The 25,172-nt window shown below is 33.7% G+C and overlaps 3 protein-coding genes and 1 long non-coding RNA gene across 11 annotated transcripts; 3 read left to right on the top strand and 1 right to left on the bottom strand.

The window, feature by feature from the left end:
- The first annotated feature begins 2,532 nt into the window (after positions 1–2,532).
- Positions 2,533–5,634, top strand: LOC111400919 (protein CHLORORESPIRATORY REDUCTION 7, chloroplastic). Of its 2 annotated transcripts, XM_023028389.1 has the most exons (3): positions 2,533–2,792; positions 2,872–3,163; positions 5,232–5,634. In XM_023028389.1, exons 1-2 carry the CDS (start codon positions 2,601–2,603, stop codon positions 3,142–3,144), a joined length of 465 nt encoding a protein of 154 aa, XP_022884157.1. In that variant the 5' UTR covers positions 2,533–2,600; the 3' UTR covers positions 3,145–3,163; positions 5,232–5,634. The 2 variants fall into 2 exon arrangements, with proteins under 2 accessions (XP_022884157.1, XP_022884156.1); XM_023028388.1 differs by lacking the exon at positions 5,232–5,634 and having other exon boundaries at positions 2,872–3,229.
- On the bottom strand, positions 3,165–3,977 carry LOC111400920. Its single transcript, XM_023028390.1, has 3 exons — positions 3,630–3,977; positions 3,439–3,544; positions 3,165–3,369 (listed from the first exon to the last, which is right to left on the bottom strand). The coding sequence occupies exons 1-3, from the start codon at positions 3,869–3,871 to the stop codon at positions 3,325–3,327; spliced, it is 393 nt and encodes a 130-aa protein (XP_022884158.1). The 5' UTR covers positions 3,872–3,977; the 3' UTR covers positions 3,165–3,324.
- A 1,455-nt stretch (positions 5,635–7,089) lies between the features above and the next one.
- Positions 7,090–12,326, top strand: LOC111400918 (cytochrome c oxidase assembly protein COX11, mitochondrial-like). Of its 4 annotated transcripts, XM_023028386.1 has the most exons (8): positions 7,441–7,613; positions 8,639–8,775; positions 8,913–9,239; positions 9,336–9,388; positions 10,139–10,211; positions 10,364–10,468; positions 11,861–11,941; positions 12,028–12,326. In XM_023028386.1, exons 2-8 carry the CDS (start codon positions 8,644–8,646, stop codon positions 12,130–12,132), a joined length of 876 nt encoding a protein of 291 aa, XP_022884154.1. In that variant the 5' UTR covers positions 7,441–7,613; positions 8,639–8,643; the 3' UTR covers positions 12,133–12,326. The 4 variants fall into 4 exon arrangements, with proteins under 4 accessions (XP_022884152.1, XP_022884151.1, XP_022884154.1 ...); XM_023028384.1 differs by lacking the exon at positions 7,441–7,613 and adding an exon at positions 7,090–7,255 and having other exon boundaries at positions 11,861–12,326; XM_023028383.1 differs by having other exon boundaries at positions 7,439–7,613; positions 11,861–12,326.
- Positions 12,327–15,575: 3,249 nt separating this feature from the next.
- On the top strand, positions 15,576–23,862 carry LOC111400916. Of its 4 annotated transcripts, none has more exons than XR_002703893.1 (9): positions 15,576–15,837; positions 15,937–16,242; positions 16,340–16,380; positions 17,576–17,664; positions 17,803–17,900; positions 18,172–18,421; positions 18,555–18,775; positions 19,771–21,085; positions 22,272–23,862. It is a non-coding gene; the product is annotated as an uncharacterized LOC111400916 (long non-coding RNA). The 4 variants fall into 4 exon arrangements; XR_002703894.1 differs by having other exon boundaries at positions 18,172–18,775; positions 22,272–22,328; positions 23,359–23,862; XR_002703892.1 differs by having other exon boundaries at positions 18,172–18,758.
- Positions 23,863–25,172: the final 1,310 nt, after the last annotated feature.

Here is a 25,172-nt window from a genome sequence, read left to right as displayed (position 1 = left end):
AAACTGAAGGGTGGTTAATCATTTAACCACCAAGAACAATCAAGAATCTGTTATTTCAGCAAGGATGAATGTTCTCCAGGTTGCCAATAGCAGGTCGAACTCGTAAAAGTTCGCGCTTAGAGTTCCAGTTTTAGATTGAACCCACAGGATCTCAATTAGGGTTCTTTTCCAGATTGAGGCCAAAAGTCACAAGACTTTCTCAATTTTCCACGGTCCAGGTATCGATCGGCTTAGCAAACCCCCAGATCAACATAGATTGAGACCTAAGGTTTCACGATCTGAAGTCTGAAAATTGATTTTCCAGTGTTCGGACTCCGATCGAAGACTCAAGAACAAATTATCAACACTCTGATACCACTATTAATTCAAGATCCAAACTGTACAACAAATATAATAGAGAACTTTATAGAAAAATATAAAACCACTGCATCTAGTTTTGATCTTTCATAGGCTCAGACCATAAACCTCTAAGGAACATCATAGAGGCACCCAACTCAACCATAGATCCTCACAATCCCAACTTTCAGAGCGCTACAATGGAACACAAAAATGGACAAACCATTTCACAACAGTTTACTCACACAGAGAGTTCTTAAATCAAGGACTGGATTATCACAAAAATAATCACTAGATAATCTCACAAAGAGAAGATGAAAAATCACAAAGACACAAAGCCCTTGAAGGTTCCAGAAAGAGAAAAAAAATGACAATTCCATCTCTAGGTCAAAGAAAAGGGTCTTATTTATAGTTAAAACCACCAGCCATTGATCAGTGGGTTAATCCAACGGCTCCAGAGCGACTAAGAGTGGGCTAAATTATTGGGCTTGGTTAAGTGGGCCATCTCATTCCATATTGGTCCTTTTTTATCATCACAGCCTATTTTGGACAGGACCTTGGCATCACAGCCCAACAGATGAACTATGAGGGGCCGAGAACAAGTTTTGGTATGGTTTACTACAGTCTTCTTCAAAGGCAAAGGATTATTCTTTCTTGATCAGCAGCTTGTCAGCAGGGAAAGAAATCGAGACTGGGGTCCGAGAATCTGAATCTGATGTTTCCCTGTTCCAAAGGTACTTTGGCTAATGGACAAACAAATTCTCCAATCTCCAGGTCCTTACTGCACCAATGGGCCAAGTTCGACTCAATTGTCGAAAAATGAATTGATTAGTCTGGCTGCAATGCACATCTTGTTTTGCCTGTCCGAATTTGGATTTATGTTCTTATTGTGCACTATGAATTGTATAGGAGATCACGATTAAATTTTCTAAAATAGTCATATCAATTCTCCTGTGTTGTACGATAACAATGTAGTGGTTAAAGAACTTTTGCTAAACTAACTGCAACCTTGATGATAAACACATTAGTACAAAGTAGACAAATAAATTAAGGTGAAAATTTTACTACCAGGTCCACCCACGTAGTCCCCTCCAACGAAATCTCCTGGTTTCTTAATGAGGTATTCTTAATTGTTTTAGGGTTTCAATATAGCTGTGTGTGTGGAGGTCATATGAAGGGTTATTATTGGATTTTTTTCCGTGTGTGTTCATGATGCCTTGATGTTAATTGTTCTTTTAGCTTTTAATTATTATTTATAGTCTACACCTATGATAATCTTGAACAGAGCTTAATGATTTAACGGTGTTAGGTGGTATGTTTTTAACTTCAACAGTCACATTCTTAGTTGCCAATAACATTGTGATACACGAAGGCTAAAATGATACATGAAGAACTTCAGAATATCTTTTGTTTTTAACTTATGGTTGCGAAATGTGCGCTTGTTCTTAGCTTTGTCTACTGTCATTAAAATAGTTGAGTGCCATTCTGATTGATTAAATTATTGAACTATTATAGAAACATATTTTTGACTTACAAATTACTTATGTGGATATAACTTTTTGTTTATTTATTTATGTTGATTTGTCGAAGTCATTTTACTGGGGGTGGGTAGAGGCGGGGTGAGAGAAAGAAGACGACTTTTTTTTTTAATTTAATTTCTAGGTTATTTTAATGTAATAAATCAAAAGTTACTATTTTATCATTTCAAAAATATTAAAAATATGGTTAAAGTCAAATTTTTTAATCATCTAACTGACATTTGGATGAAAATCATCCAAAAAGGGCCTCCGCCGCAACGTTTTGAAAGATTTGGAGTGACGGTTGCAATAAATTAAATGTTTGGGGAAAGTCTGCTAATTTATTAAGGTTTGGGCCCTCTATTGCAATTTTCCCTTTATAATTTTTTGTTTGAGTATAAAAAGAAAGGAGATGATTTGAGCCTATTTGATGTAGATTATTAATAAATTTTGTGAGAAGCATTTTTTAGAGAATGTGTGATTAAAAGTAAGAAAATATACCAAAAATAGCGAGTTCATTTTAATTTTACCTAATGGACATTATTTAAAAAATTGCTTGAAAGTCGTGGTGTTAATTTATGATGACCCTTAAAAATCATGTGCCCCCCCTTTTTTCGTAAATATGTTGAAAATCGAGGGCAATGAATGTGCAGGAGAATTTAAGGTTAAAATGAGATCATATCCATAATCTATGAAGTGTGGAGGAGTTGCACTATAATTCCTATTTCAAAGCAGTGCCATAAGATTATGGAGAAGCTGATATTATGCCATAGATTTCAAGATTTTACCGGTAAATTCTATCTACAATTTGTAAAAGAAGTTGCCACCAATAAATTCCCTGCTGCAATCTCTCATTTAAGCTCACCAACTGTTCTTACTTCACCAAGTTTTCCAACTTTTCACAATCTTAACGCCCGACTACAATGCAATCTTATAAAGGTACGGTCTAGTGTTGTCCAATCCAGTTTACCAGATATGCCATAAATATAGTGCACCATGTGCGATTTGCTTATTTCAGGTTCGCGCGATGAGGAGGAGAAGGGCAGATATACAGACAGATACTTATGTCTTAATGGAACCTGGTAAGAATGAAGAATTTGTTTCCGAGGAAGAACTCCGAAGTAGATTGAAGGAATGGCTAGAAAATTGGCCCGGGAGCTCACTGCCGCCTGATCTTGCAAGATACGAGACTATTGATGATGCTGTACAATACCTAGTCACGTCTGTCTGTGAACTTGAAATCGATGGGGATGTCGGTTCAATTCAATGGTACCAAGTTCGTATGGAATGAATAAATCTTGCTCGTAAAAGTAAGTTAAAATCTTGCTCATTGTGTATAAAACATGTAATTACACAATAGAAACTGTGTTTATGCATCAATAGTTCTAAAAACCCCACTTAGTCCACCCACCTCACCAATCCCCCAAACAAATAACAAAATCAAGAATCATTAGCTCATCTAATGAACACTTCAATCTTGGAATGAACCCACATCCTGAAGTTTTAGGGCTTGAATCTGTAGTATCACAAGACAAAAATAGTCATTACATCATTATTGAAGGCACCTTCAATTTTTGAACTATACCTTGGGCTGATTTGTAGAGGGTGGTAAGATCTTGCTGCCCTTTTTACTTCTAGCAAGAAGAACTCTCGTAACAGGGGACATCAGTCTATCAGTTGGACTTGTATACCTACCAAAACAAAGTATAAAATTACCAATCACAACTCGACTAGCAAACGTAAAAACAGCGTAAAGGTAAGAGAAAAGCAAGGTACTTTTCCTGGTATTTGAATGCCTTGGGAACCTTAAGTCGGTCAGGGGTGCCGGCTTTGCCAGAATTGCAGATAGGAGGAGTCTGAGATTTCTGATTTGGAGGGGGTGTGTTTTGGTCTGGAATGGAGTTTTCTGTTTGAATTGTGAGAGTTTTGGGAGGGGATTCTAGAATTTTCTCCATTGAGTTGTTGAATGATTTTACACAACAACACAGGTGTTTGAAGAAATTAATGAATGAAGACATTTTATAGATTTTGAGGTGTGGGCTTGGTGTGGGCAGAGAAAGAGAGAGGGTTGTTGAATGTGACCGTTTGAGGATTATTGGATTCAACGGTCGATTATTTGGGTTTCCATAGTCAAAAATGTCGTGCCAAACTTAACGGGAAATGAAAACTAAATCCCGTTTCTTTATGAAAGAGAGAAGGAAAAAAATAACCAAAAGGATATGGAGAAAGTTCTCGCCTATTTTATTTTATTTATTTATTTATTTTTAATATTGAATTTTTAGGTGAAGTATATATACTTTCATTGGTAACTTCATAAATAAAAAATGATATAAAATAATTATGTATACAATCGAGTAATATTTAATCAAACAGTTAATAATCAAGTTCTTGTTTAAAATAACTATATCTTACCTTTGACTTTGCTATCTCTAACTAAGCTAGCTTTGACACAAGTAAGTAGCAAGACGCCGTAGCAATCGCTACAATGCGATTTAAATCGTCCTGAAAATTTTGCTTGTCTCAAATGGTTCACGCAATGGGTGATCATTTGGTTATGAATCACCTCATCAAATGAAAATCAAGCACTTCAATCGGTAAACTTGAGCTTCGAAACTAACACTACGAGAGCATTTGCTAGCGGTTGATTTACAACCACAAATTATCTTAAAAAGTTAATAAAAAGTTGAGGTTAAAATCAAACATTAGCGCGCACAAAGTAACATTGTCTCCATCCACGCGATTAAGTCAAAAAAAGTTCCATGCCAATTAGAGATTGGGTTTAGGTAACTGATGCACTAATCCATTGTCTTTATCTTTGTTAATGGTCAAGAAGATAAAGAAAGAATAGTAAACAAATATAAGGGTATATTTGAGCTCCTTTAATTTTGAAAAATGTATAATGGAATAGTAGTATGGAGAATGTGTGGTTAAAAAATAATGAATTTTTTTTTATTGATGTGTAATATTATTTTAATAAAAAATGTGTAGTTAAGAATGAGTAGAATATAAAATAACAGGCAACAAACATGGGCTAAAGCACTGCCGTCAGAGCAAGATTGAATTGACTTTTTTCACAAGTATTTTCCACGAAGACTGGGAATGGCAAGTCACCATTCAAACCATAAATTCCAAAAAATCATTATGCAAGTAACATAATGAATTTTCTGGTATCAATAGATTTTGTATAGTCTCTAATTCATTACTTCAAATGGGTATATCTATTCTATTCTTGAGATTTCTTCCTTGCAGCTTCCTACGAGTGATTGTAGTGTGCGACTTCAATGAATTAATATACATTTATTATTGAAAAATGTGATGATGACAATGAAATACCGTAACATTTGCTAAGTTTTTTTGTTTTTTTTGTTTTTTATCCAGGTATCCCAACTTACACTAAATTAAATCCTGGACCTCCCAAGCATCATTACTGGGGGTGGGTAAATCGCCGGTTATGCCTCAACTGGATCACAGGTTCCTCTCACCGCCTGTACACTTCTGCGCACAAGAGATCCTCCTCCAAAGTGATTACTCCATACCAAATAAATCTAGCCGCAAGTTCCCACCAAGATTCGAACCTCCACCCTACCGCTGGAAGCAAGACAAATGTTGATTGATCCACCAGTTGAGCCGTGCCCCGGGGGGCCATTTGCTAAGTTTTTTATTTAGACGTTGATGAGTGATTGGTGAATTTTAGTATAATAATGTAAGATGTTTTTTTGATAAATTCATGAATCAGTATTGCCGAGTAAATTCATATAATGAAGCTAAAACTTTGGTCCAATTTTTTAGTTAATGTTGCTATATGAAAAAGCGATTTTGTGTAAAATGTTGCTTCTACATAGTGGGAAATCATAGTTCATCTGAATCGTTGAATTTGATGGAGCTCAATAGTTGACAGTACGAGTATAAATACGCTCCTTTATTGCTAATATTCAGTGGATTCATCAGATTCTGTGTGGTCATTTTCTAGAACCCTCTTCTTCTTCTTTTCAAAATTTATTTATTTATAAAATAAGAGTGTTGACATCAAAAATTGTAAAGATAATTTTTTGTCCAACTTTATGATAAAAGGTGTTTTAATTGATAACAATTCCCAACTACAAGTATTTAATCACTCCACGGGGAAGAGAAATGAAAATGAGAGTGTTTGTCTTGAAGTTGTCAAGTAAGCCAAGCTTTGGCTTTGGGGGGAGCCTTTCGTCTCTTTTTATAGGGAGAAAAGATACTTATTGACGGACTTATGCCTTGTCAATCAAATCAGTTATAGTGTTGAGCTTGAAAGGCGCGCCAATGATCTTATCTTTGATTGGTTTGATGAGGTCAACTTTCATTAGGTCATCACGATGTGGATCTTGTTGCATTGCCTGAGAATGATGAGCTGATTATGGATAAGAAGTTATGGAAACTGATTGGTGGAAAAGAGGAGGTGTTCGTGTCATTTCTTTCGAGTGTTGTTCATTGATTGGAGGATTGGATGGTTCAACAGTGTGGCAAGGAACTATAATTATTATGTCTCCTAGAATTACAGTTGTTATTGGTTCGAGTTGACCTCTGTGATTCAATTTGAATTTTTACACAAGTTAGGCACTCATAAAATATACATATTTAAGTTAGGTCGGAGTTCGGAGTCCAACAAAGAGCACGTGATCTTATCTTTGATTGGTTTGATGAGGTCAACTTTCATTAGGTCATCACGATGTGGATCTTGTTGCATTGCCTGAGAATGATGAGCTGATTATGGATAAGAAGTTATGGAAACTGATTGGTGGAAAAGAGGAGGTGTTCGTGTCATTTCTTTCGAGTGTTGTTCATTGATTGGAGGATTGGATGGTTCAACAGTGTGGCAAGGAACTATAATTATTATGTCTCCTAGAATTATAGTTGTTATTGGTTCGAGTTGACCTCTGTGATTCAATTTGAATTTTTACACAAGTTAGGCACTCATAAAATATACATATTTAAGTTAGGTCAGAGTTCAGAGTCCAACAAAGAGCACATGCATGATCATGATCATAAGCATATTTAGCTAAGCTTAGTCTTAGTTGCATGTAAATATCTACGGTAAATGATGTATGTGTTAAAAATTGAAAATGTGGTGTACTATTAAAATAAATAAGTATTTTACAACAAAAAAAGGGAAAATCAAAAATCAAAAGTAAATTTATCTTTGGTGTACTATTAAAATAAATAAGTATTTTACAACAAAAATGGCAAAATCAAAAATCAAAAGTAAATTTATCTATCTTCCTTTCATTTTTTAAGCACTCAATATCTTGAGATTCAGAGCTCAGCGGCTTCAGGGAGAGTTTCTTATACCAATTCTAAACCCTAATTCATACACAGCATCAATTATAATCAGAATTGCAGCATCGTAGTTGCGGTTTGCCTTCCCCTGGAACGAGGTACTATTTTTTTTTTGTTATTCTTTTTTTTTTCCCTGAATGATATTAAAAATACTTATTGTTTTTAATTTCGTTTGCTGGTGCTGTAGATTACGAAATCAAAAATCAAAAGTAAATTTATCTTTGGTGTACTATTAAAATAAATAAGTATTTTACAACAAAAATGGCAAAATCAAAAATCAAAAGTAAATTTATCTTTCTTCCTTTCATTTTTTAAGCACTCAATATCTTGAGATTCAGAGCTCAGCGGCTTCAGGGAGAGTTTCTTATACCAATTCTAAACCCTAATTCATACACAGCATCAATTATAATCAGAATTGCAGCATCGTAGTTGCGGTTTGCCTTTCCCTGGAACGAGGTACTATTTTTTTTTTGTTATTCTTTTTTTTTCCCTGAATGATATTAAAAATACTTATTGTTTTTAATTTCGTTTGCTGGTGCTGTAGATTACCATTTTTTAGAGCCGGCCAATTTTTATTTTGCTCACTTCGGATTATCTAATTGATTTCTGCTTCTTGCAAAATATTGCTGCTTGAGTTAAAAATAAGGTTGTAAAAAGTTACTGCTTTTTGCAAATCAAATGAAATCGTCGCTGATTGACTTAAATGAAATTGCTCCTCGCATATTAAACGAAACTAAATTGATGATTGAGTTAAGTGTAATTGCTGCCTTGCCAGTTTGGGGTTTGGGGGTGGGTCAGCAGAGAGGAAATTATTTTTCTATCTTTTTGTCTTTTTCATTTAATTGAAAATGAGGGTATAATTGTTTTTCCAAATAAAAATCTGATCTCAAGCGTATTCTAGGATAGGTTGTAGCAGTGTTGTTAAATGAGGTTACTTTGGATCCAAAGTTCAAGAATACCCAGCTTGAGTTCGTTTCAATATCTGCATGTGACACTTGGTGGCCTCCAGCTCATGCTCATTGCTCTTCTAATCTTCGAGGGTAAATGGGGTCAATAAATTCAGCTAACATTTACTAACAAAAGGAGCATAATAGGCTTAGAGGTCCTATATATTATGTCCTTGTAATTTACTCTTCTTTTCTCTTTATTTCTAGGCTAGAAATTGTAAGTATTTAGATTGTAGTATTTTCAAACCAGAGAATAGAAGATTAACATTAAGCATACTCACCATTTCCAGGAAACTAATTAGGTGCAAACTGTTTTTGCTGCAGATGCTATGAATGTTAACAAAAGGAGCATAATAGGCTTAGAGGTCCTATATATTATGTCCTTGTAATTTACTCTTCTTTTCTCTTTATTTCTAGGCTATAAATTGTAAGTATTTAGATTGTAGTATTTTCAAACCAGAGAATAGAAGATTAACATTAAGCATACTCACCATTTCCAGGAAACTAATTAGGTGCAAACTGTTTTTGCTGCAGATGCTATGAATGGTTTTTTGGCATATCTAAAACAATCCGTTCTTCCTGAGCATGTTGCTTTCCAGACTTTCAAGAGAAACCCTTTTCTCTTCCTACCTCAACAGACCAATTCGTCAGCCCCCCATCGAGTCCAGGTAGTTGATGTCATGACTTTTAGTTTTAGTTTTTGGAATTATTCTTATACATATCATAAATTTAACATTTCAGTGTTTTTTTATGTATTCTTTTGTAGATGAATAAGTTATTTATACATATGTTATGATTTCCAATATAGGCATTTGCTCCAAGATACAATTTGTATGGATCCAATAATTGTAACATATATGGACGAGAATTCCGGACTGAGTATCGGAGCTTTATTTCGGTGAGTGAAAATAATAGAGGGCATATGAGGAGTTACAACTTGGAGACGTCATCTTTTTGGATTAGTCTCCAACATCCATATGCTAGTCTGGCTTCCCCGGAACAGAAATCGAATAAGATGCTTTTGTACTTGATGGGATTGGTTTTTACAATGGTAGGGTGTAGTTATGCTGCAGTTCCTCTATACAGGAGGTTTTGCCAGGCTTCTGGTTATGGAGGCACTGTTCAACGTCGTGAGGTGAAATAGCCTCTCTTGATTCGTAGTGTAGTTATTTTTTTATTTTATTTTTGATGACTTTCTGACACAAAGATTCAATATCTTCGTTTTATGCAGAGTGTTGAAGAAAAGATAGTTCGCCATGCCAAAGAAGGAACACTTACATCCAGGTGAGGCTTTCGTTGCTTGAATAATTATAAATCAATTCTTGCCATTCTTCATTCATTAAAAGATTTAAGGGATTTCCTTCATTTGCTAGAAGAGTATTTGGATCTTTGTAAACAAGAAAGATACATGGGAGATAAACAGGACAAAAATAATATTTTTATCTGAAAGTTTGTAAGAGGAAAATTTAAAGTAAACAGAAATAGTAGAATTCCAATGCAAAAATAATCGTTAACTTTAACAGATGCCAGTGATTTAATATGTATGGACTACTATTAAGATTTATTTTTGTGGATAAGAAGCACGTTTGTTCCATTGACTTCTCATTTTCTCTATCTTGATCTCCAGATTTAAGATCCTGAAAGGTCTAAATGAGTTGTTTTATTAAGATTAAGATGATAGCTTGCTTAGATGGGAAGTGATTCTCCAAGAAGGGAGGAAGATAAAATATATATCTTCTTCTGATTAACTTTGCCTTGATAATAAATCCTTAGTTTGAAGTTTCACCATTCAATCATCAACTTGCTTTGTTCCCACATTTTGCCTCTGATTCTTGGTCCACCAGATCTAGGAACATCCACTTCTTTGGTCCTAATAAGAGATGGTTTGTCAAATTAAAAGCATTGTTTTCATCTTGTAGTAACAGATGAGAGTGGGTTGAAACTTCAAAGAATATAGAGAGTATTGATAAAAAATTCTTGAATTTTGCATTATTTGCATCATGTTTGGGTAACTTCAAAGTATTGTTCTTACAGTGATGTTATTGTGCAGTTCAATGCTGATGTGGCTGATGGAATGCCCTGGAAGTTTGTTCCAACACAGAGAGAGGTGCTTTTGTTATATGCATATGAACTAATATGTTTGTCTTTGCTCGACCTCGTGTGTGCATGTGTCTGCTCGTATTTGTTTTGGCAGAACATGTGCAGGTATATTACATGGGTTGGGATGTTTAATCACATTTCTATGGTATCTGGCTTCAGGTAAGGGTCAAGCCAGGAGAGAGTGCCCTTGCATTTTACACTGCTGAAAATCGAAGTTCAACCCCCATTACTGGTGTATCTACTTATAATGTTACTCCAATGAAGGTATGAATATTCAAAGGCTAAAGCCCTTGTGACAACCCCCTGGACGTCCAGGGGGTTGTCACCCAAGAATAGTTCATATTCAAATGCTTCAGCTTATTATTCTCTCAGAATTTCTATTTTCTCTATAATCTTTCCTGTTACTTGTTTAGATATTTTTCCAAACTATTTTGGAGTCTTCTAATTCAAAATTTTGGTTGGGTGACCAGGATTAGTTAGGTTGAACTGTTGCCAATGATGTTCGTCTTTGAGGCCTGATGTGAAAGTCATTCTGTGTTCCTGTCATCATTTTGTTTTACTGAGTTAAAACAAGATAATTCGTAGTTTAGCACCAATTTAATATGAAGTTACAATTTTCTCCAAAAAGACGGTAAAAAAGCTAGGTTCCGGTGGATCTTAATGGGTCCCTTTGGCATAATATTTCCCTTTCTGTGATACCAGAGAAGTGTTTGGGGCATAGATAATTTAAGATATTCAAATTATTTTTGTTATGGGGACTGCATTGAGGAAGAGTTTAATCTAGGCATCGATGCAGTTGATCAATTCTTTTCAGCTGTCACTCTGATTTAGGTTCTCTTATATTCTTTTAGTTTTCATTTAGTCTATAAATCTGTTCGTCAGTATATCGTTACAGCACAACTGTAATGCAAACAAATTTCTCCATTTTCTTTTTCTTGCTATTTTTTCTTCTGCATTTTGTTTCTCATCTCCATACTGACCCTTGTCCACTTGTAAATTATACGTAGTGTCATATAAAACGTGCCCCTATTTGCTAATAGGGGATGCTCCATAGGATTGTTTTAAAGTCCATTTCATAGATGTGGCAAAAACCTGCAATGGCTTTCAACTACTGTCTACTGCAAACTGAAATTCTACGCCGGAATGATCTTGAAATATTAATTTCACCCAATGAACTTTTTTCCCTTTTTGTATCACCCATTGTACTTTCCACTGGTTTGAAATTTCTTACTCCTCCATATCCTCCTGTTAATGGGAAATTTTCCTAGTATCAAGAAGGCTTTAAACTCGACTTAATACTGCAGAGTAATCCTTTCATTTGACTGTTCATCACTCCAAGCTTGTCCTGCTTATCTGGACATTTTTTTAATATTTATGTATTGAATAAACTCTAATGCTCAGCTAACAAGTATCAAAAATCTATTTTTACATTCATATTTTTGGGATGAATGCCAATGTGACATTGTTCAATGTGGGTCAGAAGATTCGATTATGTTTGTCTGGTACTCTGCAAGATGATAAAAAAATAAAAATTTGAATCATTCTTTTCTTTTCTTCTTTTTTATATCTTTTATTTGCGGTGGAAAATTCTACTTGTTCTACATTCTCTATATATGACCTCGAGAAAGCAAATAGTTGAATAGTGACACATTTCAGGCTGCAGTTTACTTCAACAAAATACAATGCTTTTGTTTTGAAGAGCAGCGACTGCTCCCTGGAGAGCAGATCGACATGCCTGTAAGTAGTTTTCTTCTTCAATTTCTAGCTAACTGTTGCTGCTGCTCTTGGAGACTTGTTACACAATTCTACTTTTCGATCTGTAGGTGTTCTTTTATATTGTCCCCGAGTTTGAAACGGATCCTAGAATGGACGGTATCAACAACTTGATTCTTTCGTACACATTTTTCAAGGTTTCCGAAGAAAACTAATGAATTTTTACGTTCTTTTGTCAGCTGACAGCTGAAACAGTTTATTTACTAAGGCGATAATTTTTGTATTATTCTTTCTTCTGCTGTCCATTCAAACAGAGTTTAGTATTCTGTTTGCAATACAAGTGTTTCCATAATCAATCATAAAGTGATTTCGGTTATGAAAAGCCTGAAATAGAAGCAATTTGATTATGATACGTAGTTGACTTTGGATAGGTTTTTGCTGTCCAGAAAATTTATTTATACTCATAATATTTTAAAATAAAATATGAATTTATTTTAAATTGTTTGTACTAATTTGAGCTTTTTTTGTTCATCAATTTTATAATATAAGTCAAACGCTTAAGTTTAGCGTAGAACGATTCAATTTATAATTTGAGACAGCAGAGGACAATTAATCAAGTCCGATAAGTGGTTTTTCAACAAGTCTTACGAGGAGTTTTTACTTGGATTGGGCATCTTTACTTTGCTTGCCAAATCTCTAGGAATTCAATGACTTTCTTTGAGCTACATGGAGTTACCACGATTAGTATATACGGATGAATGCATTATTTTGATAAGTTTGTTTGAATTTTATTAAAGTTCATCTTTAACTTTGGTAATCAAATTGATGATATACTTTGGGATGTATTGAATTGGGTTATGTGAAATTCAATTGATCGCAATTTAAATTTTATATATCGGACCTTAATTTTGAGGGGTTAATGGACTTTGATTAGTAACTTAAAATTCTTTGATATGTCAATGGATAAGATCAAATTATTTGTTGATATTTCAATGCTTTGGAAATTACGGTGAAATAACGTGGGACACAGGGGCGAATCCAGAATGTTAAGTTAGTACGGGCGGTTGTTGACCGTTGATCGTGGACCGTCGTTGTAATAAAATATTAAGAGCTCGTTTGATGTAATTTTTTTTGCAAAAAATGCATTTTGGAGTAGTGATTTGATGGAGAATGTGCAGTTAAAAATAAGAAAAAAATTTGAATTTGCGTGCAATATTATTTTATTGAAGAATGTTTGATCGAAAATGAGGGAAAGAAAAATATATTCTAAACTAAATGGGAATCAAACAAGGCTTAAAATTTAAATAAAATAATTATTTTGTTGAAGTTGAAGTTCAACGTATAAAATTTCGTTATAAGAATAAATCGTACTTACCAAATGACATTATTGTTTTGTATAATTCAAGGGAAGAGTACGATGTTAGAAATTTACAATTTAACCGCTAAAATCTAACATATATTATTTTTTTAAATTTAATGTTAAAACTCAACAAGTGTCATAATGGTCAAATTTCAATATATCTTTGAAAAGCTCACAGGTTCGATTCCCCTTTGGTCCTTTCATTGAGGTTTTTGGTAAAAATTGTATAACTAAAAATGTTATACTGGTGGACAAAAGTTTGGAACTCGAGACATCTAAGAAACAAATGCAAGCATTAGCCAACTTGGCTAGAAGGAACCGTTGAAACAAAAATGACTTATCAGTAATATATTCTAAATATTTGTCTATTCTCAGCAAAAAAAAAAAAAAAAAAGCTCTCGACGGATCCAGCACGCGTAGTCGCGAGGGCTCGCCAAGTGCTGGATCCGCCGGTGTTGGGTCATAAATTCGCGATGTGGAATTCATAACCTAATCAATATGCACGATCACGACCTTAATTGATATTCTAGTAGAAAGTTAAATTTGAGCTCAATAATTCGATGTTGACCGTTGAATTAATATTACGATGTGAGCACATGATGTCAAGTAGAAAATAAGAATTGATGATTTATGTATATTTTTAAAAGGGTACTTTTTCAAATATCTGATATGATCTAAGGAGTAATACGTTGAGACATGCAAAGAAAATACAAATTGTATTTTTCAGTAGAAAATATAAGAATATTTACTTTCATAAGTAAATAATAATAATAAGATTTAGATCTTTTCATTAGAACAAAATTTAGATTTAGATTCAAATGGATATAAATGATAACGCAAAAGTAATTTTGAATTAACGAATTACGATCAATATTATACATGGTGCTCTAAGAACAAGTAGTTAAGCAATAGAATTATTGTTTATATATGACTTGTGATTTCAATTGGGTGAAGAGTGCAATGCCGTTCTTTTAGAGGAGTGGAACGTGATCAGTAAATTATGACGAACAATATATAATTGAACAATTCAAGATTAATATTTTGAAGTTTAGTTTACTTTGTGTCGATTCTTTCGATAAACTGAAATAATTGACTTAATGAAATTACTTAATTAGTTGGACGAAGACGCGTCACTATGTATCCTTTATATATGAAAAGAGTTTGGTTTGAATTAGAGAAAGGGTCCTTTTATGTTATGGAATTTTTTCATCTCGAAACTAAAAGGAAGAGTCCTAAGATATGGATGTTTCCATATTCAAGTCACGTCCATGGTTTGAATAGACGGTGTGATATTCGACTACTGTTAATTTTTGGCTATTGAAGAACACTGAAAAAGTCCAAATGGTTTGAATGTGAAATTAAGAAAATAAAAGCAAAAAGAATTTTTGTAAAGCAGGCAACAAAATAAATTCTAAAAAACCTACATGTGTGTATTATTTCAACATAATTATTGGCATTTTTGTTGATACATAAAAATAATTAAATTGTATTTTTCCACGATAAAGTATTTAATAAATCAATAAATGGAAAAAAGATTGAGCGTTGTTGTTCTATATCAAACAATCACTGTTTAATATCTCCATTTTTGTCAATTAACTAAAATTAGTTTAAATTTAAGAGTATTGAACGATTCTTTTTAATAATCATCAACATCAATTTGATATATGAATCAAGAAAACAATGTATGAAGAGCATATCAAATGATAAAAGACCTATAATAGTATAGAGAAAGTCGGGTTGGGTAAAAACTCAATCTTAAAGTTCAATAGATAAAATTCGAAATCGATTCAAGCAAATTCAAGTAGGGTCAGTTTGGTCAATTTTGAAGTATTTTCTTTTAAATTCATTTAAATAAAATACTAAAATCGAGATTATGTGTTGAGAAATTCCAATTGAAAAAATTGAACGAAGGGTGGTAAACCCGATCCGTGTCAATTTGATTGGTTTGGATCGAGTTCACGGTTGGCTAATTTATTATTCCACGTGACTGACTCCGGGGATGATAAGTAAATTAGTTACAAAATAGGTATTTGATTCTCTCACTTTTCAAAAAGGAAACAATTGCGTCTATGAGCCTGTTTGAGACTGATTTTGAGAATTGATTTTTTGATCGTTAGGAGAAAAGTGGGGTAACCTGTGAGAGAAGAAGTTAAATATGACGATTGAAATAATAAAATAACAATAAAAAAATCAATTTTTTTTTTTTTTTTTGTAAAAAAATCGCTGCAAATCAGGCCCAATATATTTATTTGACCTAAACTGTGCTGAAAGGTCTATTAGTCTTATTAATAGCGCAAAGGGCGAAACTATGTGTTTTTTCCCACCAAAATTTTACTGTGAATGAATTGGGAAAAGGGGGACTTGCAGTGGTTCATCGTCTTCATAACGTATCTTGGAAGTTGATATCAGATTTATTTGCGTAAAAACATGGTTTAATTCGATTTGATTTTGCACTCGATTGGATTGTTTGGAAAGGTTTAATTAGATGGATTTGATTGTTGTCAATGTTGACTCACAGTGGGTTTCATCATCTTCATCACCAATCTCGCATTCTTGGAAGGTAAAGATGCTTTAATTCGATTTGATTTTGCACTGGATTGGATTCTTGTGGAAGATTTTAATTACACTCGATTTGATTGTTGTCGATGCTGACTTACAGTGGTTTCATCGTCTTAATCATCAATCTTGGAAGTTAAAAGTGCTTTAATTCAATTTGATTTTGCACTCGATTGGATTCTTGCGAAAGCTTTAATTAAATCGATTTGATTGTTGTCAAGGCTGACTTACAGTTGTTGCATCTTCTTCATCACCAATCTTGCAATCTTGGAAGGTAAAGTAAAAATGCTTTAATACGATTTCATTTTCTCTCGATGGGATTCTTGTGAAAAATATAATGACACTTGATTTGATCGTTGTCAATGTTGACTTACGGTGGTTTCATCGTCTTCATCACCAATCTTGGAAGGTAAATATGCTTTAATTCGAATTGATTTTGCACTCGATTGGATTCTTGTGAAAGAATTAATTACATTGATTTGATTGTTGTCAATGTTGACTTCCAGTTGTTTCATCGTCTTCATCACCAATCTTGCAATCTTGGAAGGTAAACATGCTTTATTTTGATTTGATTTTGAACTCGATTGGATTCTTGTGGAAGATTTTATTACGCTCGATTTGATTATTGTCAATGTTGACGTAACAGTGGTTTCATCATCTTCATCATTAATCTTGGAAGGTAATATCAGATAATTTGTGTAAAAACATGCTTTATTCGATTTAATTTTGCACTCGATTGGATCCTTGTCAAAGATTTAATTACACTCGATTTGATTGTTGTCAATGTTGACTTGAAGTGGTTTCTTCGTCTTCACAACCAATCTTGCATCTTGAATAAACATGCTTTAATTTGATTTTATTTTGTACTCGATTGGATTCTTGTTAATGATTAATTACATTCAATTTAATTGTTGTCAATGATTTAACTTTGACACCCGTTCGGTTTTAATAGCCACTCTCTCCTTCTAGCTCATTAGAATTTATATCTATTTCAAGATTTGTTGTTTCTTGATGGTAATATTCCTTATGCAACAGTGATTTTCTCGACAATAGTTTGTTGAATTTTCTATGGAATATTTGATGGTTTACTCCTTGCCTTTAGAACTGGCTGCCCCTAAATAAGAATTGGTGAAAGGTAGAGAGTGTGGGGGTGGAGTTAATACTGTGACATGTACTTCTGGTCTACAGATTCGGCTATTCCATTCTAGGGCCGTGGCTTAAGTGAGATTGGTGAAAGGGGGAGTTAATACTGGTGGAGGGCAACAGCAAAGAGTTTCCATAGCCAATCAATTTGAAATAATTGTATAAGATATAATTAATTTTATATTTTTATTTTTAAAAAAATTGTTCACAGAATAACAAATTCATAGAAATCTATGTATTACATTACTACGCGTATAATTTCAACTCCGCCTATGTCTAAACATAGCCGGTCCCAAGCACGGATAAAGGAGGAGGGTTGTGTTTAGATAATAGGAGTAAACTAAGTCTAGTTCTTGTTCAGTGCTTCAATCTTCCAAATTTAGCATTTTGTATTATTAATTACTAGAAAACTCAATAAACAATGGACCAACAACACGGCCTGCACACAGGCTGTGTACCCTTCTTGACCTGGCTTGACTCATTCGACACCACTGCTTGACATAATGTGCTGTGCTTCCTTGTAATTATTATAAAACCAGAAACATGCTTTGAATGTCTGTTACTGATCTATCAATCCAAATTGATGGGTTTCTTTTCAGGTCTTCTAGAGATGACCAGATTGGCATGGAAGGGAATCCAGTGGCTTGAAAATAGTTCCAAAGGTGAATGCAGCAGTATATTATAACAGGTGTGAAAATATGGACCGAACACAAGTTCATCTAATCTTTATCCAAACTCGTCTGAAGATAAGTTATTGTGACCAAAATTCATGATATTCTATTCCTAAATCCATAACCAACAACTCTAAGACCGTGTATAAACGCAGATCAAGTGAAATGAAACAAAAACACATTCATCCAAGACACGCCTCTTCAGAAGCTGATCCGTGTGATGTGAACTACGCTAGGAATAGAAATCAGTCAGGTTCAAAATTCTATCATATCTATAATCTAAAGTTTCTGTCTACTTTAGTCTCTCCAGACTGTTAACGGTTGTGAGTTTTAACTCGGTGAGGCAAGACTAAATGTCTAGGATGATTTGGCAGAATTAACAATATGGTTGTTTTATATGTTGATTGATAATGCAACAAATACAAGTGGAGATGTTTCTCTGGCTAAATTTCTACATTTTGCTGCCCAATGTTGTGCTATTCGATACAGGTTGACTAATATATTCTCCTGGAATGCTGCTACAGAGTTTGCTCTTGCGATAGAATTTTGGCAATGAACCATGATGATGAATTGGAAGAAACTGAGATAGAAGATTTTTGTTCCCAAGTTTGTAATTTATTTCTCCATGATGCACTATATGATCAACTCGTACAGGCAAATGAGGTCCCTGGAATGTTGCTACAGAGTTTGCTCTTGGGGATCAGTATTGTTTCTTCAGTAGAAAGCTTTCAAGTGCTAGGTTTGAGGAGGGGTACAATATTTCAACAAAACAAAGTATGCATTGCGAACGCTTTGTTAGAAAACAAGAATTGGGCAATTAACTGTGAGGATGAATTGGAAGAAACTGAGAAGATATAATTTTTTTTTTTTTTTTCACAAGTTCATACTTAGTTTTGCCATGATGCAGTCTATGATCAACTCATACAGGCAATTCCTTAAATGAGACAGTTATTATCTCCTCCTTAGAATGCTGCTACAAATTTTGCCTCTTCAATAATGCTTCTTCAGTAAAGGACCCTCAACTATTAACGTTTGAAGAGGGGTTCAACATCTTCGAAAAACAAAGGCTGAAATAATAACTTTGCTGGCTGTTTTGGAGGAGCATGACTATGTAAGCTCTCTACAGAGGTATTGGATGGTAATTTATTTATTTATTTATTATTATTATTTTTTTTTATTTTTTTATTTTTTTTTTTTGCATGAAACCGCTTTTGTTATTATAATTCAAGAGTCTTGTATTTCTTCAATTTGTGAACAAAGAGTTGATGCAATTGTGAATAATTTGCTTGTGTGTTTTATCTAATATGACAATATGCTTCTTCTTTTCTTCTAGTAACATCCTCAAATTTTGGTTTCTTTTTTTGAAGTTATTTAGATACCATCTTGATTCAGTTTAATACTATTTATTAATGTACATGATCATCCATGGACAGCTTTGTCAAAAGGTTTTCAATTTCATCTTATTACTGATATTTGTTGGTTTTTAATTGACCAGCTAATAGAAATTTCCTTAATGGTCTGCCGAATTTAGTTGGACCCAAACTAGACAGAGAATCTGATCTCAGCTTTCTTACCATTTGATTTCTACAATTATGTGCTTTAAATCTAGCAGAATTGAACATAGTTTTACTCGTGACTTTAATATGGTGGTGTCAAAATGGGGTCTGGCCACCTGTCACATTTATAATTTATTTGGTATCTTCAGTTAAATTATAAGTTTTAATGAATCTGATGTTTTTAATTTGAAAAAGGTGTACATGAAATAGCACATATTATTTCATGTATGACTTCAACTCCGCCTATGTCTAATCATAGCCGGTCCCAAGCCCGGATAAAGGAGGAGGGTTGTGTTTAGATAATAGGAATAAACTAAGTTTAGTTCTTGTTCGGTGCTTCAATCTTCCAAATTTAACATTTTGTATTATTAATTACTAGAAAATTTAATAAACAATGGACCAACAACATGGCCTGCACACAGACTGTGTACCCTTGTTGACCTGGCTTGACTCATTTGACACCACTACTTTTTGACCTAATGTGCCTTGCTTACTTGTAATTATTATAAAAACAGAAGCATGCTTTGAATTTCTGTGACTGATCCAAATTGATGGGTTTCTTTTCAGGTCTTCTCAAGATGACCAGATTGGCATGGAAGGGAACCCAGTATCTTGAAAATAATTCCAAAGGTGAAATTAAGCAGTTTATTAGCAGATGTGAAAATATGGACTGAACACAAGTTCATCTGATATTTATCCAGACTTGTCAGAGATATCTAAGATAAGTTATTTTAACCAAGATTCATGATACTCTAGTCCGAAATCCATAAGCAACAACTCTAAGACCATGTAAAAACGCAGATTAGGGGAATTGAAACAAAAACAAGTTAATCCAAGACACATCTTAACTTATTCAGAAGCTGAACCGTATGTTGTGAACTTTAGAGATCGTCTGGGTTCAAAGCTCTTATCATATCTATAACCTAGTTTCCATCTGCTTTAGTCTCTCTAGATTGTTAGCAGCTGGATGACGCAGAAATAAATGGCTAGGATGATTTGGCAGAATCAACAACATGGTTGTTTCATATGTTATTATATAATGCAACATGTACAAGTGAAGATGTTTCTCTGACTAAATTACTACATTCTCTGCCCAATGTTGTGCTATTCGATAGAGGGTGACATCCATTAGCTACTATATTCTCCCTGGAATGCTGCTACAGATTTTGCTCTTGCAAACTTATTCACTAAAGGAGCTTCAATTAATAGAGTTTGAAGAGGGGTACAATATGTTCAAGAAAACAAAGAATGCAACAGTAACATTATTTTTCGCTTAATTGGAAGCAAGAATTTTGGCAATGAACCATGAGGATGAATTGGAAGAAACTGAGATTGAAGTTTATTTATTTATTTATTTATTTTCACAAATTCATAATTTATTTCGCCATGATGCAGTATATGATCAACTAGTACAGGCAAATTAGACAGCTATCATCTTCTCCACAGAATTTTGCTACAGAGTTTGCTCTTGGGATCTGTGTTGTTTCTTCAGTAAAGAACCTTCAAGTGTTGATGAGGGGTACAATATTTCAACAAAACGAAGGATGCATTGTGTACACTTCATTAGAAAACAAGAATTTTGGCAATGAACCGTGAATATGAATTGGAAGAAACTGAGATAGAAGATTTTTATTCACAAGTTCATAATTAGTTTTTCCATGATGTAGTCTCATACCGGCAAATCCTTAAATGAGACAGCTATTATCTTCTCCCTGGAATGCTGCTACAGAGTTTGCTCTTCTAAAATGCTTCTTCAGTAAAGGATCCTCAAGTATTAATGTTTGAAGTGGGGTACAAACGTCTTCAACAAAATAAAGGATGAAATAGTAACTTTGCAGGCTGTGTTGGAAGGGAAACATCATGATGTCAGCTTTCTGCAGAGGTATTTAGTGTTAATTTTTTTGCTTGAAACTACTTTTGTTCTTATAATTCTCAAGTCTTGCATTTCTTCAGTTCGTGAACAAAGAGTTGATGTGATTGTGAATAATTTTTTTCTGTTTTTTTTATCCAATATGACACAATGCTTCTTCTTTTCTTTTAGTAACATCCTCAAATTTTTGGTTTCTCTTGATTCAATTTGATTGTATTTATTGATGTACATGATCATCCGTGGATAGTTTTGTCAAAAGGTTCTCAATTTTATCTCATTACTGATATTTGTTGGTTTTAAACCGACCAACTAATAGAATTTTCCTTAATGGTCTGCCGAATTTAGTTGGACAGAACTTAGACATAGAATCTGTTCTCAGCCCTTACCATTTGATTTTGATTTCTAAAATTTTGTGCTTTAAGTCTAGCAGAATCGAACTTATTTTTCTCGTAACTTTAATAGTGGTGTCAAAATGGGTCTGGCCACTTGTCACACTTATACTTCCTTTGGTATCTTCAAAGGAATTATAAGTGTAAATGATATAATTATTCTGATGCTTTTAATTTTAGAAAGTTGTACACGGAATTTCATAATATATTATTCCGTGTATAATTTCAACTCCGCCTATGACTAATCATAGCCGGTCCCAAGCCCGGATAAAAGAGGAGGGTTGTGTTTATATTTAAAGAATAAACTAAGTTTAGTTTTGGTCCGTACTTCAATCTTTTGAATACAAAACATTTTGTATTATTTATTACTAAAAGAACTCAATATATAATGGATAAACAACTCGGCCTGCACATAGGCCGTGTAACCTTGTTGACTGATAAGCCTTCAATTCTAGAAGAGCCCAGAAGACTTGAGAAGCAGGGACAGCAACAGAATTCTGTTACAGGTAAGTGGGGAGGGGAATTAGTTAGGAAATTGCTATAAATAAAGGTAGAAGGGAGGGTAGAAGATAGGCAAATATTGAGTGAAAGAAAGGAGTCTTGTTTATCATTTACTTACCTGTAATTCTCTGCAATTCAATCAAATATCTGTTATTAATTTCTGTTCTTCTTTTCTTCCTCTTCTTTTCTTCCAGTTAGAACCCTAACATTGACCTAGCCCAGCTTTGACACCACTACTTCTTGACTTAATGTGCCCAGCCATGCTTCGAATTTCTGTGACTGATCCAAATTGATGGGTTTCTTTTCAGATCTTCTTGAGATGATCAGATTGGCATGGATCCAGTGGCTAGAAAATAGTTCCCAAGGTGAAATGAAGCAGTATATGAGCTGGTTTGAAAATATGGACTGAAAACAAGTTCATCCGATATTTATCCAGACTTGTCAGAGATATCCATGATAATTTTTTTGACTTAAGATTCATGATATTCTAGTCCTAAATGCATAAGCAACAGTTCTAAGACCGTGAAAATGCAGATTGTGGAATGAAATGAAAGCATGTTCATCCGAGACATGCATCTGAACTTATTCAGAAGCTGAACCGTATGTTGTGAACTTTGTTAGGAATAGAAATCATTCGGGTTCAAAATTCTATTATATTTACAACCTAAAGTTTCCATCTGCTTTAGTCTTTCTGGGTTGTTAACAGTTGCAAGTTTTAACTGGATGGGGCAGAGCTAAATGGCTACTGGCTAGGATGATTTGACAGAATTAATAATTTACTTGTTTCTTATGTTGGTTGATAATGCAACACGTACAAGTGAAAATGTTTCTCTGGCTAAAATACTACATTCTTCGGCCCATGTTGTGTTATTCGATACAGGGTAACATCCATTTGCTACCATATTCTCCCTGTGATGCTGCTACACAGTTTGCTCTTGCAATAAAGATTTCTGATCAGTAAAGGAGCTTCAAGTATTAGGGGCCATGACAAGGGTTAAGGTCATAGCTCACCTCGATGAATCAGGAAGACATTGCAAATGGAACTGGCCACGTGTCACATTTATAATTAGTTTGATATCTTCGAACAAATTATAAGTGCAAATGATTTAGTAACCAGATGTTTTTAATTTTAAAAAGTTGTACACGAAATAACATAATGCATAAATTTATAAGAAATTCATTAATTAATTATTCCTTGTATAATTTTAACTCTGCCTATGTCGAATAATAGCTGGTCTCAAGCCCGAATAAAAGAAGAAGGTTGTTGTGTATTAGACTTAATGAATATATGAAATTTATGTTCAATATTTTGAATTTTAACTGTTTATGTCATCAATTTTTATAGAAACACAAGATTAATTTACTTAGCTGATCAAATTTGATGTTTCCTTTCAGCTCTTGCTGAGATAACCAGATTGGCATGAAATGGATTTGGCCAAACTGGTATAATGTTGAAATGTGGCAGCAGTTTGCGCTCAGAAAGTTCATTAAACATCTACTTGGGCTCGATGGAGATATCCAGGATAAGTCGTTCCCACAACCACAGTTTCGCAGGTAGGAAAAAATGAGAAGCCCGAGATCACTTTGCTAAAGTTAATGGGATGTGCCAATACAGCTCACTGGAGAATGAGTCGATCTTATCCCAGAAAATCATAAGCAACAAGTTTATGACCATATAAATATGCAAAATTAGGGAATGTGAAAGACGATCCCTCCACGACACACGATCATTAGCCTCGAATAGAAGCCAATGACTTCAGTAGGCACTCTAGAATATACACTCATTGATATTAAGATATGTTCATTGTGGGAGAATGAGCAAGTAGCATGTATGTATCCTCTGACTTCTAATTTTTTCTATCTTGTTCTCCATATTAAATCCTTAAGATTGAAGCTTCACCACCCATGTCTTTTAGAGGAGTGGAACGTGATCAGTAAATTATGACGAACAATATATAATTGAACAATTCAAGATTAATATTTTGAAGTTTATAGGCCGTTTGGTGCACATTTTTTAGATGAAAATGCATTTTAAACATCATATCGCGGGTCCCCCATTAGAGTGTAGAAGTCAAAAATTGTGTGCTGATGTGACGGAAAAAATGCATTTTTGGCTCCAAAAATGAGTACCAAACAGGGGTTTAGTTTACTTTGTGTCGATTCTTTCGATAAACTGAAATAATTGACTTAATGAAATTACTTAATTAGTTGGACGAAGACGTAGGAAGTTGATTTGGATGGAAGCTGGCGGAAGTTTGTGAACAAAGGAATGGACTTTCAATTATGGTTAAGTAAGTAAGGGCATGTTCAGTAAACTTTTATTCTATGAGATTAGACGCTACGATAAATTAGAAGTTTGTAGTTTTTGTACTACGTCCTCTTCGCAGGAATGTGGGAATTGTAAGAACATTGAACTTGTGTTGTATGATTAGTAAAAAATAAGGAATTTTATATGGTTCATACGAGCTTTTATATTTCTCGCTTTTAAATGATTTAAGATTTTGATACTTGTTATTAGTATTGAAAAATAAATTCTAAAAAACCTACATGTGTGTATTATTTCAACATAATTATTGGCATTTTTGTTGATACATAAAAATAATTAAATTGTATTTTTCCACGATAAAGTATCTAATAAATCAATATATGGAAAAAAGATTGAGCGTTGTTGTTCTATATCAAACAATCACTGTTTAATATCTCCATTTTTGTCAATTAACTAAAATTAGTTTAAATTTAATAGTATTGAACGATTCTTTTTAATAATCATCAACATCAATTTGATATATGAATCAAGAAAACAATGTATGAAGAGCATATCAAATGATAAAAGACCTATAATAGTATAGAAAGAGTCGGGTTGGGTAAAAACTCAATCTTAAAGTTCAATAGATAAAATTCGAAATCGATTCAAGCAAATTCAAGTAGGGTCAGTTTGGTCAATTTTTAAGTATTTTCTTTTAAATTCATTTAAATAAAATACTAAAATCGAGATTATGTGTTGAGAAATCCCAATTGAAAAAATTGATCCGTGTCAATTTGATTGGTTTGGATCGAGTTCACGGTTGGCTAATTTATTATTCCACGTGACTGACTCAAAGGATGATAAGTAAATTAGTTACAAAATAGGTATTTGATTCTCTCACTTTTCAAAAAGAAAACAATTGCGTCTATGAGCCTGTTTGAGAGTGATTTTGAAAATTGATTTT

This window comes from Olea europaea, chromosome 10, assembly GCF_002742605.1.
Source record: "Olea europaea var. sylvestris chromosome 10, O_europaea_v1, whole genome shotgun sequence".
Taxonomy (NCBI): Eukaryota; Viridiplantae; Streptophyta; class Magnoliopsida; order Lamiales; family Oleaceae; genus Olea; species Olea europaea.
The sequence above is the reverse complement of the archived record's forward strand: the minus strand, read 5'-3'. Positions and strand labels throughout refer to the sequence as shown.